Source organism: Podarcis raffonei, chromosome 10 (assembly GCF_027172205.1).
Source record: "Podarcis raffonei isolate rPodRaf1 chromosome 10, rPodRaf1.pri, whole genome shotgun sequence".
Taxonomy (NCBI): domain Eukaryota; kingdom Metazoa; phylum Chordata; class Lepidosauria; order Squamata; family Lacertidae; genus Podarcis; species Podarcis raffonei.
Genome location: NC_070611.1, coordinates 3,294,884 through 3,311,529, shown reverse-complemented (window position 1 = coordinate 3,311,529; position 16,646 = coordinate 3,294,884). Strand labels below are relative to the sequence as shown.

The 16,646-nt window shown below is 43.8% G+C and overlaps 2 protein-coding genes across 4 annotated transcripts in view; one reads left to right on the top strand and one right to left on the bottom strand.

The window, feature by feature from the left end:
- The window catches only part of GRM3 (glutamate metabotropic receptor 3), a 151,592-nt gene extending 144,629 nt beyond the window's left edge, over positions 1-6,963 (top strand). For 2 of the 3 annotated variants that reach the window (XM_053407387.1, XM_053407385.1), the window contains exons 4-6: positions 2,255-3,321; positions 4,351-4,525; positions 6,441-6,963. In XM_053407387.1, the coding sequence (XP_053263362.1) occupies positions 2,255-3,321; positions 4,351-4,525; positions 6,441-6,514 (1,316 nt within the window). In that variant the 3' untranslated portion in view covers positions 6,515-6,963. The remainder of the gene's footprint in view (positions 1-2,254; positions 3,322-4,350; positions 4,526-6,440) is intronic. The other variant, XM_053407388.1, reaches the window with a different exon arrangement.
- Positions 6,964-12,069: 5,106 nt separating this feature from the next.
- ELAPOR2 (endosome-lysosome associated apoptosis and autophagy regulator family member 2) overlaps positions 12,070-16,646 on the bottom strand; it is an 84,817-nt gene continuing 80,240 nt past the window's right edge. Inside the window, exons 21-22 of the mRNA XM_053407389.1 lie at positions 15,599-15,764; positions 12,070-14,285 (exon numbers count right to left, since the gene is read on the bottom strand). Of these exons, the coding sequence (XP_053263364.1) occupies positions 14,226-14,285; positions 15,599-15,764 (226 nt within the window). The 3' untranslated portion in view covers positions 12,070-14,225. The remainder of the gene's footprint in view (positions 14,286-15,598; positions 15,765-16,646) is intronic.

The window sequence follows — 16,646 nt, the reverse complement described above, 5'->3', positions numbered from 1 at the left end:
GATACAAAGACCGAGTGTAGTATCTTGGGAGAGTATTCAGACAGGAAGAAAGGGAAGGCTGAGTTTGTCAGTCAGGAGGGGAGGGATCCTCTAGACCAGGGGTGTCTAACTCAAATTCATCGGGGGCCGCATCAGCAGTTTGGTCACCCTCAAAGGGCCGGTTGTATCTGTAGGACTTACAGTACAGGAGAGAAGGGTTCAGGCAGCCGTTGGATCTGTTACATCACAGGATGGCATGCGCTCAATATAAAAACAAGTGGAGGTTTCCTGAATGCATGTAAAGTGGAGGTTTCCTGTGTAGAACGGCCGGCGCCGCTAGAGGGCAGACGTTCTCTGGCTTGTAGGCTGCCGCGCATGCGCTGAAGAGGCGGCTTTCTTGTGTCAAAAAAAAAAAAGCGAGAATAAAAGGTGAAGGCTGGCGGCCGGCGGCGGCTACACGGGCCACATGACGAGGTCTGGCGGGCCGGATTTGGCCCGCAGGCCTTGTGTTTGACACCCGTGCTCTAGATAGAGAAGCTCCCAGACCAGTTAAGAGGGGTGTGGGGATCCCCTGGATCCCCTGGGATGGAAGTACCTCAGGAGTGGGAGTGAGGAAAGGTTGGGAAACTGACAGAAAGTCCCCCCTTGTCTAGGAGCCAAAGTGTTAAGCTGAAACACCTACACAACCACTAAGTGAAGGAACTGAAGTGAAATAAGGGGGGAGAAGCTGAGCACCGACCATCTAGGCTGGAAACCTGTAACATCGAACTGAAGGGTATTAACTGAAAATAAGCAGCTGAAATTGAAAAGAAGCTCCGTGTTAACTACCTTGTTTAGAAGCCTGAAACACCCACTAGATTTATTAACTGTTCCCTGAAAGAACTTCATCTCCCGACAAATCATTTGTTTTACCAACTTTACTCTGTATAATAAATATTTCTTTATTTCTTCTGCCTGAGTCTCCTACTATCAAAGTTTTACTTTCACACAAAACCCCAAAGTCTTCAAGAAGATAGGAGAAACATTGGCTGTGCAAGTAACACTTGATGGATAATGTGTAAGGAAGTCTCTGAAAGTTCTAAAAACTCGGCAAGGATGATCTGTTTGTCAACAGTTGCTTAATCCAGATAGCAGGACTCAGTCTTGTGGCCAGACATCTTGCTGTAGAGAAAGGCTAAGGGACAATATATATTTTTAAGGTGTATCCCTCACAGATGTTAACAACATGTCTAAAAATGTTATCTGAAAATGTGACCAATTCCTCAAGACAATTTTGGCTGCAGCTTAGTGGCCAATGGGGGGAAGGTTGCTTCTTCATGATCCATGCAAAATTTATTATTGCAAAACCTTGGATGTGTTGAGTGTGAGGGTATAAGACAGAGAGAACAGCATACCTTCCCCAACTCAAAATTATGAGTTGAATGTGCAGAAAATGTAGTTTCTCAGGAAGCCACGGCGTAGCTGAGGCAACTGTTTCTGAATCATGCTCCAGAAATGAGTAACAATTCTCCATTCTGCTGTAAAAGTAGACATAATTGGGATCGTGAGGCATGAACACCTCTCCCATCCCTTCCTGCTGCCCCAGCTGCCACACCCATGGGGTCCTCCGCTGCCTCTTCCCATCACCCCAAACTTAGTGGTTAGAGCAGCAATTATGACAGCCATGGAGGGGCCTCTTTGCAAGGTCTCCATTCCTCTCTAGTACTCCAGAAGAAGCATCCTGTGCCTGAAAGACCTTGGGAGCATCCTGTTTGCCATAGGTGAGAACTCTTATTTGGAATGCCAGGCACCTGGAACTACACATCCCAGGGCTCCTTGCAGCCGTGATGCTGTTGTAAGTATATGGGGCTGCATCACAGATGCAAATAGTCATCAGACCTGTAACATCCAGAATGTCTGAAGGAAGCCTCAACCGTTTATTTTGAGGGCCGTCCTATTTTGAGGCACAACACTTTGATGACTCTTTGTTGGAATAACTGAGTCTGTTTCATCAAGACAGCTAAGCTCATGCTATATGCTGTTAACCATAGCTAATTCTTCATATTCTGACATGGAATGGTAATAAAGGTAGAACCAAATTGTAAGTAAAAAATGCACAACACCATAACTCTGTACAAATGATTAGAAGATTAATTTATGCAAAATTATTTCTTTGCTGGTTTTAGGTTTGTTGAAGCTCTGTTGACAAAAAATGAAATTGATTGTTTATGCACACTGAAAAGAAGGGCAAATGCATAGACTAGAAACATTGTTTTCTCTCTCTTATTTCTGGCAGCTCCATTCAGTTCTTCCAAATCTGCAGACAACACTGTTAAATTTGATATTTACGGTGATGGGATAGGCCGATACAATGTCTTCAATTTCCAGCACAATGGTGGTAAATATGCCTACTTAAAGATCGGCCAGTGGGCAGAAACTTTGACCCTCGATGTTGACTCCATCCACTGGTCCACAGATGTTGTTCCAACTGCCCAGTGCAGTGACCCCTGCCAACCTAATGAGATGAAGAACATGCAGCCAGGAGATGTCTGCTGTTGGATTTGTATTCCCTGTGAACCTTTCGAGTACCTTGCTGATGAATTCACCTGCTCAGATTGTGGACTTGGGCAATGGCCCTCTACGGATCTCACCAGCTGTTATGACTTACCGGAAGATTACATCAAGTGGGAAGATGCCTGGGCCATAGGGCCTGTGACTATCGCATGCCTGGGCTTTGTTTGTACTTTCCTAGTTGTGGGGGTCTTCATAAAGCACAACAACACTCCCTTGGTCAAAGCTTCAAGCCGTGAGCTTTGCTACATCCTCCTCTTTGGAGTCTTCCTCTCCTACAGCATGACCTTCTTCTTTATTGCCAAGCCCTCGCCAGCCATTTGCACCTTGCGCCGTCTGGGCCTGGGCACATCGTTTGCCACGTGCTATGCTGCCCTCCTGACGAAAACGAACTGCATCGCCAGAATATTCAATGGGGTGAAGAACGGGGCTCAGAGGCCTAAATTCATCAGCCCACGTTCTCAGGTCCTCATTTGCCTGAGCCTTATCATGGTGCAGATTGTGGTGGTATCTGTATGGCTGATTTTGGAGGCCCCGGGCACTCGTCGATACACCATCCCTGAGAAAAGGCAGACTGTCATATTGAAGTGCAATGTCAAGGATTCTAGTATGTTGATCTCCTTAATGTATGATGTGATCCTTGTAGTCTTATGCACTGTGTATGCCTTCAAAACAAGGAAGTGCCCAGAAAACTTCAATGAAGCCAAATTTATTGGTTTTACAATGTATACGACATGCATTATTTGGCTGGCCTTTCTGCCAATCTTTTATGTGACATCAAGTGACTACAGGGTAAGTTTTCCACCATCATTTTAGCCACATCCAGTGCAATATTAAATATTCTGCTCAGATTAACCAATGAAAGTCTGCTGTTTTTATGTGTAGTGGATAGGGAGCAGTGTATCATGGAACAGGAGAATCTCAGCCACTGCTTCTTAGGCCAGAATACACAGGATGCTAATGCAGGATTGGGGCTTTGGGTTCAAGGAGAGGGGGGGTTAACCTTTCTTCTCCCTTAACTGTGGTCCAAATGAAAAATCACTCCACCACCCCGGTTTCCCTTCCAAGACAAACAGCAGCTTTGGGGGACAATTTTGTTGGGACTATGTTGGTGTAGGAAGAAAATGAAACCTGCAGTTCTGAACCTGATTGGGTTCCCTCACACTTGACATTTACACAACTTAAACACACTTAACATCACACAAAGTTTGGCACTTAGCATGAGAGTAAGGTCATTACATTTACACAAGTAAATGCAGGAATCTTTTTGCCTAATGTGGGGCTCAAACCCATGACCCCAAGATTAAGTGTCTCATGCTCTACCGAAAGAGCTGGATGTCATCTTTGTAGTGCTGGAGGGAAAGCATATATGAGATGGTAGTTGGAAGTATAAGCACTTGGGTGAAAATTTGGTCAATACTATTCAGCGGCAGCTTGGGTCTGAATATTAATGGCTCAAGGACAAACAATAGTAAAAGTCTGTTGCTTGCAGGAAAATTTCAAGCAGGGTGTGAAGACGTTTAACTATTGTTGGAGATTGTTCATGCTGGACTACATGAACTCTTGATCTGATTCACTGCGACATATTTTTGGTCTTCTGCTCCTATGTTCCAAAAGGAATTGAGTTTGTCTTCCTGTATGTCTGGAGAATAAGGCTGCTCATCATGGTGGCAGCATGTTGTTGCGTTCCCACCCTGCTTGTGAGTTTCCCATAGGCATCCCATTGGCCTCAGGGTTTGAGGGGCCTCTGGTCTGATATTGTGTTTGTATTGGGAATCCAGAATTCATTCCTGCTGACCCTTCTGGTTTTTCTCCATGCAGGTTCAGACCACAACCATGTGCATCTCCGTAAGTCTCAGCGGCTTTGTTGTCTTGGGGTGTCTGTTTGCCCCCAAAGTGCATATTGTCCTCTTCCAGCCACAGAAGAATGTGGTCACGCACAGGCTGCATCTCAACAGGTTCAGCGTTAGCGGAACAGGAACCACTTATTCCCAAGGTAATTAAAGATCATGGCTGCTGCCTTGAGAGCCCCCCCCCCATTCTTGCTCTCCTAATTTCTCCATCACTTGGTGGGGTGGGGGGAGCAGGCAGAGACAAAAGTGGGCAGAGAAGCACGTGTGAATTCTACCTTTGTGCAGGAGGCTAGTTGCCATGTGCAAGGGCATATAACATGCCCCCCCCTTCAACAAAGTAAGACACTTTATTTGAGGACATTTTCCAGCCAGGCTGGACATGCCTGGAGGAACACATTTGGTCCCAGGGGTCTGCGATTTCCCGGTCGTGGTTTACGGTAATTGAATTTTGAAATAAACAGCACCAAGGCGGGTGGGAAGTAGCAACTGAAACACCCAGTATTGAAACAGGGGGGGACTTGGGTCTTTCAAATTTCAGCAGCACCCTGTGCAAGGCAAAAACTGCCCTGCCCGTCTTTCCCCTTCCATTCTGCTCAATTCACTGCATCATATTGTGATGCCCTGCAGTGCCCCCTTTGCCCAGCACCCAGTCCGGAGGAACCTGTTGCGCTGCTCTAAATCCGTCTCTGGTTGAAAGCAAGCAATAAAAAACCAGCATTGGTTTTATTTTTATTTTTAAAAACCCCAAGTTCCAGAAATGGGACAGACGCAACCAGGTTGTGTTTTAAAGACACTTATAAAGCAACCAGCTCAGCAACCAGCTTGCTAAGAGCCACAGAAGAGGCAGGAATCTAAGGGGAGCTGGTCAGGCATCAGCATGCAGGATGGGCAAAGCCCTTCACCTGCTGAATTTCTGCCTCCCATGCAGTTGTTAACAAACAGCACCGGAGAAACAACTGGTATATGGATGCGAGAGAAAATAAGGGTATAAAGGGTATTCCCTTTATATTTTCTTTCAACCCTTAAACATGCACACATGCTCAAAGCCTGCATGATCCAGCTGATAAGAGTCCTGGATACACAGTGCAAGAATTCATTGAGTTCCTTTGGACAAGCATCACCTTCAATTTATATCTATAAAAGCTAGGTGTGTGGGGTTTCATTGGTAGATCAGTCAACTGAACCAGTGGTAGTTTGATTGAACAATTGATTTACTTAGTTGCAATGCTTATTTCTCACTTTTTATCCCCAAGAGGCTTTAAAAGTGTCTTGCACAAGAAAAGCACACTCTAGTTCAATAACATGTTGCTTCTAAGGTGCCTAGCAGCTCCCTGGGGCAACACTTCCCTCCCTCATCCTTGGTCTTTACCCTTCAGCTGCCATCTAGGAGCAAGGCCTTCTGAGGTGAGGGAGTGGATCTGAGCAGCTGAATGGTGCTCAGGCCATAAGGGGGACAAATCCTGCCTTGCTTGCAGTTGCCAACTCTCCCTGATGTCTTCTGAGGCAAGAGACTGGAGGTGAGCACCTGAACTCCCCCAGCCCAAGACGGGGGCAAATCTTCCTTTGACTGGGCTCTAATAAACTGAAAGCAACCGATTACTGGATTACTGATAAGAGGCATTACATAAGCCAGAGGATTTTGAAAGTGCTGAGACTTATTTGCTAAAAATCTCTAGCCACTGCAATTCTCAGGATTCCATACTTCAGATTTATGGTATTTTTGAAACTGTGGCCTACATTTATTATTTATTATTTTATTTATTGAATTTATATACTGCCCTATACCCGAAGGTATCAGGGCGGTTCACAGAACAAAATAAGAATATAAAACCACAAAATATATAATCAAAATGAAAGCAACAACACAATAACCCCCCCCAAAAAACCCCACAATTTAAATAGGATACCCTACTATTATGCAGTCCTAATGGCTGTTTCTGTATTATCATCTGTCTGGTGTTAAGGCATTTAGTTCTCCTCTTCATCATTTCAAGACCAAGTGCTATTTGCACTTGTATTAAAAACTCTCTGTAGCTCCTGGCAATGTTTCTCTTTCAGCCTCTGCTAATGTGTATGTGCCAACCGTCTGCAATGGAAGAGAAGTTGTGGATTCCACCACCTCATCTCTGTGATCATACAGCTGGCGCTGGCATTCCTAGACAGCTGGGAAGAATTGCACATTTCTTGTGGACTCTGGAAAAAGAACAATTTTTTTTAAAAAAAAGACTAGCTTTTTTTTTCTAGAAACAGTGTAATAAATTATTTTTGAGGACTGTACAGTATATAGTGATGTTCTTTTTAGAACAAATTTAGAGCCTTCTGTGATTAACTGTTCTAAGGGATGTTGCTGTGCCACCATGTTGACTCCGCAGTGAGCGGAAGGTCAGCTGCCATGTTTGGTGGCTTTCTTTCTAATGAGACTTTTTGTAATTCCTTGTTGTAATTTACTTAGACAGCATTTCTATGTTGTATATTATGGTTACATTCTGTGCAACAAATGGTTTTCACAGCTGTATTAATTAATGTAAAGTTGTCAATAATAAAACCTGAAAAGCTTTTCAGCATAATTGCCCTTTTCCCCGCTAAGAGGTTACTAAATTTCTTCCCCAGCAGGTGTAATGATAAATCTGCCTTAACAGAGCAGTTATTTTATACTGGTTTTATTTATTATTTTATTTCAGAATTTATAAATTACTCTACATTCAGAGGATAACCATTTTACTAACCTGGGTGATCCTAACCAGGTTACAAAGCTCTTTGTGGATTCTTCGGGTCTGGTCTACATATTATCAAGGCTGGCCTTTATTGTAAGGGTGAGGTATCCCATTTCAGGTGACAGTTTTGAGGGTTGCAAATGTCAATCATTTATTTTTAACCACTAGGACAGGTGCTGAGGTTAAAGGACCCCTTCATTTGGCTCTTTCAATCTTTTGGCACCAAAATATCTTGAGCCATCATATCTGCAGGTTATGGTCACCAGGGAGAAACCTCTGTGGAGCAGACTTCATAGGGTGGCAACTGTCAGCCTGCTGCAGCCAGAGTTCCTTGCCGGTGCAGGTAGTAGTCCACATGCTTGCACCATGACACTGAATACACACCCAAAAATGGGGGCATATAATTCACAAAGCTTAGAGGTAAATGGAACTGCTTTAAATCTGAGCAAATAAAAGAGGCAGTCAACAGTGATGGACTAGTCCTGTTATTATGGTAAGGCAACACTACCTTGCTAGTTAACTTGAGAAATTTAAATTTTGTGCACCTGAAGGTTTCCATTGAAACATGTTGAGCAATTTCCTATTTTATTGCTGTTTCCCTATATTTGCTAGTACAATATTGAGGCTTCCTTGGCAGATTAAAGGAGTAAAATATTGGGGTTCTGCCCAAGATTAATCACACTCAAGTAAATCCAGTGATTTCAGTGGATTAACTGCATGTATAACTTAGTTGGATTTCACCCATAATTAAATATTGTAACATCCTGTCTGTTACTTGAGATCTACCAGGGAAGTCCTTCTCATTGTGTGATTACCAAGCAAGGCTCAGCCTTTTAGAACTCATAATAGGGCCTTCTTGGTGATGGCATCCCAGATGTGAAACATTCTTATCCTGGAGGTTAGATCAGCATCAACACTGTGCAGTTTTGGGTGGCAAGTGGAAACATTTCAATTTACATCAGACCTTTTGAGTAAACAGATTTGGCCCATGTGACAGTGGTGTATGCTGAGTTTTATACAGTGATTCATTTGCTCTGCAATTTTGTATCTGATTTTAACTTCATGTATGTTGTATGTTGTGGCCCATCCTGAGATTGTTTAACAATGAAGGGTGGAGTATAAATTTTTAAAAACAAACAAACAATGTTGTCTTATCTGCAAGAAACTCTTGTGTTGGGGCAGCCTGTACCTCCAATGCATAAATATTATTATTATTATTATTATTATTATTATTATTATTATTATTAGAGAGAGGCATCAATGAGCAAAAACATTTTGCAGAGTAAGATAAGTAAAAGACCGGTCCCTGCCCTGATGAGTTTGCAATTCACAGCTGACTATTAGTCTCTCTCTCCCAGGCTGCGAGCACTGGACACACAAATGTAATGGGGAATGGAAATTGGTCCTCTATGTACAGATTTGACTGGTGAGTGTGATACGAAGAACTACTCAATGTCAGTTAAATTAGCTGAATAAATGTAGACATTTATTAGTTAAAATAAAGAGTTTTAACAACCTCCCCCATCTCCAAAAAAGAAAAAGAAATGAAAACAACAGCAGCAATTTAATAATCAATATGGCTACACATGATACAAGAGAGATTCCAGTCGCACAATCAAAATTCAATTGAGAAAGTCTCAGACTCAGATTTTTTGAGAAATTTTAAAGTAGCTTCCATGAACCACTCTAGAGTTATGAAAAGTTATGTTATAACCATGCTTCCAAAATGTGCCATTTCATGCTGAAACTTTCACCAGCCTTTCTGCCCTAGACAATGGGCAGCCCCAAGGCTAAACCGTTTTTCTCCACCAAGTATTTCATCTCTGGTCCCTGATGCTGCCCTTGATGACATCATTCTCAGACACCATCCCACAGAAAAGGCAGGCAAGGGCTTATGTAACACATAGCTTGAAGACAAAAAGAGGCTCTGACAGAAGCCCTTTTCAGGCATTCCATATGAACATCCATGCAGGCGTGAGCTAACCTTGACCCCTAGATGCCTACATCATGCACCACAGCCATCATGGAAGTGACATCAGCCTGGAAGTATGGAGTCACATGGGGCTCCCTCCATGGGATGCAAAACTTTTCAATTAAGGTTCACGTCTCCATGGAGAGAGACCTTTCCACATGCAGGGCTGCCTCCAGACGGACACTGATTGTCAGGGCATGGCTGGCACTCCAAGTGGCATCTAGAGGCTGAGGCTGGTCTGTCTGCACAGGAGAGACCCTCCAGAGGTCCATCATGAAGACAGCGGCTAGGAGTCTCCAGCTTCTCACTCCAAATTTGTACTGTTTTAATAGGTTCTATGTTCTCCACATTGTTGGACACTACCCTGATATTTTACGAGACAGCAGTACAGAAATACTTTTATGAATAAATAAACAAACAAACAAATAGAAATAAATTCTGTTCGGCATAATCAGAACAGAGTTTTATCCATGCTTTCCGTGCTGTTCATGTGGGACTAGTGAGGTCTTCCTCTCAGCTCTGAATACCAGCCAATAATCAGGACTCCTTGCTCCTGGCCCTTTCACTCTTGATCAGTTCAAAATGTTGGAAATGTGTTATTGTCCAGGGAACTATGGGCATCCTCCCCCAGTTCAATAAATGCATAACAGCAGAGACAGCAACCCCAATCAGACACAGAGAAGCACTATTAACATGTTAATAACATGTTAATCTTTGAAGGATGAAATTGGGTGTCCCAAATTTGAAAGGAAACTGATGCGAGCTTCAGTTGACATAGAGGGGTGTGTTATCTGCAAGGTTTAATGGAAAAAATAATCATTTGACAAATGTTGAGTGGTGGCAGTAATAAACATGAAGGTGCTTTGGAAATGAACAGTGAAATGGTGTATGATGAAAACTAGTGGTATTTCCCCCAATCCCCTTGTATCTCAGCAGTGATAAGGCATTGCAGGCAACATGTTTGCCCAGGGAGGCTATTAAGAAAGCAAAGGTCTTCACTTTGGGGGAAACTAGAAATAACCATACCTTGTTCTTTAGGGAAAGAGAGAAAAGGAAGACAAATTTACTTATTTATTAAAAATATGTGTGTATCCTGCCACACTGAGTAACTTCCACCATTTTATAAGATCGCAATAAAATATAAAGTGATATTTAAAATTAATAAAATTAAAACAGCGTCAGCAGCACACCCACCCACAACAAAATTGAAGAGTCAACTCAACTTGAGCTGGTAAAATATAGTTAAGATCTTCTCTGGGTTGGAACAAACAAGTCTCCATCGGAAATCTAAATATCAACAGAGAAAAGTGCCAGAATAGGCCCCCAGGCCAGGGTGTCCAATAGCCATTGGGATCCTGACCCAGAGCATCAACCAAAGATGTGAATAAGTAGGCAGGATCTTGTGTGAGAAAATGACCTTGTCAACATCCTAGTCCCAAACTATTTTGGACTTTTATTGACCAGCACTTTGGATTGGTCTCAGAAACAGGAGTTTTGCTTTTCTGGATACCGAGACTTTGGGAGGCAAATAACTTCTAATTCTGATTTCCCTCTACCCAGTATACGTTGACTGACACCTGGCTCCAGTATCCAGCTGGAGCTCCCTTGCCTCCCAACACTCCCTGATCCAGTTCAACGAAGGGCAGTTTATACACTTTGGAGTTTCATACCTGTGCTATGTGCTAAGAGAGGTCTAAACCGTATTTGTCCATTATAAGTAGGCGGTATACATTAGCTCAAATAACAAAAGAGAACTTTATGAGACAAACAGCTATTATAAAAGTTTAAGAACAGATAACTTGACAAAGCAATGTGAACATCTGACTGAGGTGAAATTAGTTTGGTTTTTATTCAGGTGGACTGGGCATATGGTGGGTACCAAATTTTGCCCTCCAAAAATTAAAGTTACTTGTAGAACTTCCTGGCTAGGCAGAATTCAGTGCCCTTTAGCAAAGAGGTGATACAGTATATGGCAACAGCAAACTGAAGTGCAGAGTTACAACAAAAGCCAAAAAGAGGACTGCAGACAACTCCCTGTTGGTGCACAGGTTGCATTCCAGGTCAGTGCGTGAAATCACATGTCATCAAACACCCATTTAAAAAGCCTGCAAACACCCTGTTCTGCCCCTGTCTCTGCTCCACCCGATTTCAACCTTTTAGTGATGTTTCAGTGATGTCTTTATGACTTTGGGGGGTCATTTTTGGATTCAGCGCTGTGCACATATTGGATGCGCCTAAACCTGGAATTGCCTGGTTTAGAAACAAGAGGGAGTTATTAGCATGCTTTGAGAAACCCCACGATTTACAGAAGTAGGGAGAGAGGGCTGTGTGCCTGTTGAGCCTGTTGGGTGAGAAATGGAAACTTGGAGGGAAGGGGAATGGAATGGAACGGCTGGCTGGTACACTGAACAGGAGCACTCCATTTTGTTGTAGATTTCTTAGCTTCTAAAAAGCAAAAAAGGAAACTTCAGTGCATAGCAGGCACAGCTCTCAATCACAGCCGATGACATCAATTAGTCCAGTGCATCAGGGCTGGCCTTGGGAGTCCCTCATTGGATCTACCTGAATGAAACGGGATGTGCAACGCTGGAAGTCAGAGAAAGAAGCACAACGTTGTTGTGGGCAGAGGTCTCTTTGTCGGTCTCAGATGGGGCTGATGAGAGTTGTGGTCCAAAACATCTGGAGGGCACCCGGTTGCCAAAGGCTGTTCTGGGGATTCCGACAAATTCCCCACCTTGCCTGCCTCCGAGATGGCCCAATTAGATGGTACACTTTAACCATGGATGATACTATAAAATGGCTTTATTACACATGGCCTTAGTATCAGACAGGTATACCACTACAATGCTGTTGCAATAAATACCAAACATGGGAGATGTTTTGGAAAATAATGGCCATGGGGCAGCACACACTGCCTACGGAAGATTGCCAGATCTTTCCCAAATACCTACACAGAAATCCATGGCTTAGAGAAAACAGAAGTGAGAAAGTACCATGCGTGCAGTTATTTCTACCTCTTAATCAATCCCTGAAGAAGAGGGAAGAGCAGCTCTACTTGAGGACTACAGATAAGAGAAAAATGTAAATAATCTCCATAAAGAATTTCCACAAGCTGGTTCATGTGGGGCAGGGAGGGTCCATAGCTGTGCACAGAGCACATGAAATGTACACAGACGGTTCCATTGTCAATCCCCCTTATCTGAGATGGGGCTGGGAAAGATCTCAGGCCAAGGCCCTTGGTGAACTACAGGCAGAGCAATAAAACTTGCTGGGCTATAGGAAACTGAGGTTTCATATGAGGAAACCAAATGAGGAAGCCACATATTTTCATGTGGTCAAACTAGACTCCACTCAATGCATCCAGAGCCATGGCAAGAGTCACTCAGCTACGGATACAGTTGCAGTGACTCAGAATGATTTCCCTGGTCAAAGTCACAATCTTTTCAGCTGATGAAGCCATGGTCACCACTGATAGATTACTGCTGCTGTATCTGCGGATGGGCCATCTCCCGCTACCCTGTTGAAGGTGCCCCTGGGCATTCCGCACTTGACGCTCAAGTAATCAGGGGAGTCCTCTGGGGCAATTCACCTGTAAGTCAGTGGGGTGGGGCAGAGGGAGGTTTGAAAGGGGACACAATCCAGGGGTTGACGCTGCCTTCACCTGCTTCAGATTAGTCCGCAGACTTTGAATTTGCAATACAAGCTCCAGTGTAAGAAGTTCTGTTTTGGTGAATGCATTAGGACCCGACTGCAGTGCTTCCCAGTCATTAGACCAGGGCTACTTCAGACATTACTTTTCATTTCAAAAGGGTCAAGTCTTACACCTAAGAAAACCTAACAAAAAGAGGCAGAGAAGTCACAGGAACACCAGAGCGTATCAATGTCTCTTTTGAGGCCCAAACATGTCAAATTTGGATCAAGTATTTCCAGGAGGAATGACTTACAGAAGCACTCATGCATTGCCCCGGTGCAGTGTGCAAAGTGGCTGACCTCTTCGGGATCCCTTCTCCTTTTTAGTTTCTGAACATTAAGGGTCATTTCTTAAATGCCAAAAGCCATACGGTTGCTGCTTGACCTGAAACTCGATCAAAGCTGCCCCTTGCATCCAGCCCACATGCTTGAACCAATCTTGACCATGTCATTGCACCATTTAGAATGGGAAGAATTGCTCCATCCCCAAAGGGCTTGCCATGGGGAGTAACATCCACCTGACGGCCCTCCAAGCTAGACGTCTTAAGTCTCGCCATGCTCCTCAGCTAGCAAAGTGACCTTCAAGTGAAGCTGTAATCCTAAACAACATCCTTACACAGGAGAAAACTCCACATCTGAGTAAACGTACACAGGATTGTACCACTAGCCTTTCAGAGGGCTTCCATTTTAATGATGTCTTTTCACCTCCAGAAGTTGATTCTGCAGGAGCAGAAGTTGAATTCTTAATGTTAGGCAAAACACTACAGATTTACATTACAAGCACTCTCCTTTCTGAGGAGTAGAAAGAAGCCTGTCTGCAGGTCTTCTATTTCAAGTAGTGACTAGTGGTGTGATTTCAAGGGAAAGCCAGGATCCTGCCACCTCCACACCTCTGCAGATGCCTGTAGTGACTAAGGAATCATCTCTATTCTTTCTAAAAGCCAGTCTCTGTTTCGGCTAAGTGACAAAAGTGATTGGGACTAAAAGGGGATAGAAATAATGAAGCATGTGCCATGCCATGTAAACTTCATGTCAGGATATGACCTCTTTCTCAGGCAGTACAAGGTGAAGCAACCCACCTCACAGGGGCAGAGAACATTAAAGGGCCACAAACCATCTTCTGTCTTTCTTAATATATTGTTACTACTCTGGGAGGTGCCATTTTGGATTTTCTGCAGCAGGCACCCAAACATCTTGGGCTGCCACTGTCCATGTTTCCTCTGTCCCTGAGCAGACCTTCATTCCCAGCTCATGAGCTCATCTGCTTGACTTTCCTTTTTGGCAAGTGACTCAGTCTCACAATAAGGCAACAGTCTCTCGTGTTCTTCCCTGCTAGTTTCTTCATGTTGGACTGTGCAAGAGTTCCCACAGGAAACCACCCTTCAGACACAAACCAGGACATGTTAGAAATGTGCCCCTGCGTAAATCAAGATCAGGTTTGCTGGTTCAAAGGCAGAGTTAAAGTCTTCATATATTTTGAGATCTTGAGGATTTCAGCTGAACAGATTCAAAGCGGTCTTCCTTTTCCTGCATAGCAAAGAGATAAGTGCTTATATTATAGAAACAGATATAGATATGATGCACAGATCCCATTCACACAGAGGGCTCCAGATCATCTCCCATAAGGATGTGATCTGTTCAGCAGCGTTACAGTCCCAGATGCACCCAGGCTACTCATTGGGCCCATTCCAAAGACAAGTTACCTAAGGCTGAGTTTTGCCAAACACATATATCCACTGAATAGAACAGAACAGAACAGAACAGAACAGAACAGAATAGAATAGAATAGAATAGAATAGAATAGAATAGAATAGAATAGAATAGAATAGAATGTTTAACTAAGAAATTATTTCAGGCCAGGGACTAAGAATTTCTTAACAGTTTGGGGTATGATGCTATTTTAATTATACATTTGAAAAGGTAAACTGTAAACAAAACATGTGGACACCCATGTTGCAAAGATATGCATCATGCACACAAACTCATTTCGGACCCAGGACTGGCTGTCACTCACTGCCTAGTATACTTTAAGTGGCAAAACCAAGGTTTGCCATTATGTAACGTGTGAAAAACCCCAAAGCAACATGCATTTGCAGACTGAAAATCCATGTGGGCTAGTTAATATATTCATGGTTTGCTTGCTTGTTTTTTTAAAGTCAACACCATCCGGGAAACAGAGCTGGACTTGAATCTCAAAATCTCACTTCTCAAATCAACATATCGGAAGCCTTGAGAAAATCAATATATATGCTCTTCGAAGCAAAGCTTTTATTCATTTGATTATTTGGCCTCACAACCTTCATAGAAAAACCATTCTATTTTGAAAGAAGAAGAAGAAGAGAAGAGTTTTGGATTTGATATCCCGCTTTATCACTACCCGAAGGAGTCTCAAAGTGGCTAACATTCTCCTTTCCCTTCCTCCCCCACAACAAACACTCTGTGAGGTGAGTGGGGCTGAGAGACTTCAAAGAAGTGTGACTAGCCCAAGGTCACCCAGCAGCTGCATGTGGAGGAGCGGAGGAGCGGAGACGCGAACCCGGTTCCCTAGATTACGAGACTACCGCTCTTAACCACTACACCACACTGGCTCTCAAAGCTTTTACTGTCTAAAAATTTTGTGGTTTTCTGTTAGCCACCTTCAGATTTTGGTGAGGTTGGGATGCAAGTACTTCAGATAAATAGACATCCTTATCTCTCATCCGTTCTATGGGAATAGCAGGGGGTATCCAGCTGTGCTGCTTTGTTCCCAGAACCAGTAAAAAATGGCATATCAACCTGCACACTTAAAAAATAGCCTGAAAACAATATATAGCTGCAAATTACTGACAGCAGCTGCTCACCTTGGTTGCCAATGATTTGAGTTTTCCTAGTAATGACTGTTTGTTTGAATATACTATTTCTTCCTCGTTATCTTCCCCTTCCATGATCGCGCAGCTGTCAGCAGCAGGAAGCTCACATTCTTTTGAATTTGCTGTCATCACCAGTTTAGAATATTTATACTCCAACCTAAAGGGTATAAATGGAGACAGTGGCATTTTTGTCCTATCATCTTCCAACACATCAAACCCTGTGACAAAACCTCACTATAAGAATTCATGGCGGATTTTAGTATTGCAGATTTGTCAGAACTAAAGTAGCCTTTCCCCAGCTTGATGCCGTCCAGCAGTTTTGGATTCCCATCAGCTCCAAAGAGCAAACTACAAGGTGGAACTCAAGTCGTAGATCATTCTCAGGTTTCAAAGAGAGTCGACATGATGTGGCCCACAGAAGAGACCAGCAGGGCTTAAAGGGACCGTGCTTGGCTGTGGGTGCAGCTGGCCTTGTGGGGGAGGCATCAGAGAACATCTTTCTGAGCAGTTCAGTTCAGCTTCCCGAGGTTCTGGACCAGCCCCAGCCATCCATGCTCCTAGACAGCAATGGCTATCCAGGGCAGCCCGTTCCATTGGGGGGGGTGGAGGATTCCCCCAGAGCAACAAGAGTCTTCCTGGCTCTGCAGTGTTTCCACTTGGTTCCTTGACTTTGACCTCCAGAAGCATCTCCTGCCATTGTCCCCGCCCCCGAGCTGCCTAAGGTTCTGCATGACACCACAGCAGCCTTCTGCTTCCAGGACATGGTGCTTTGGATCTCCCAAAACCTCTAGACCCAACTTCTTTGGGCCTCATTACGTATTCCTTTGGCCACAAAGCTAAATTTCCTGCACATCTTTTTCCTGGCTCCAACTGCCATAGCTTTTGCCTGGCACATGAAGATGCATAACGAAGACGCCAGGCGAGCCTCCCTGTGGGGAGCATTCCACAAAGGGGAAGCCACCACAGAAAAGGCCTGTTCTTGCGTTGCCACCCTCCAGACCTCCCATGGAGGGGTCACACAAAGAAGGGCCTCAGGAGA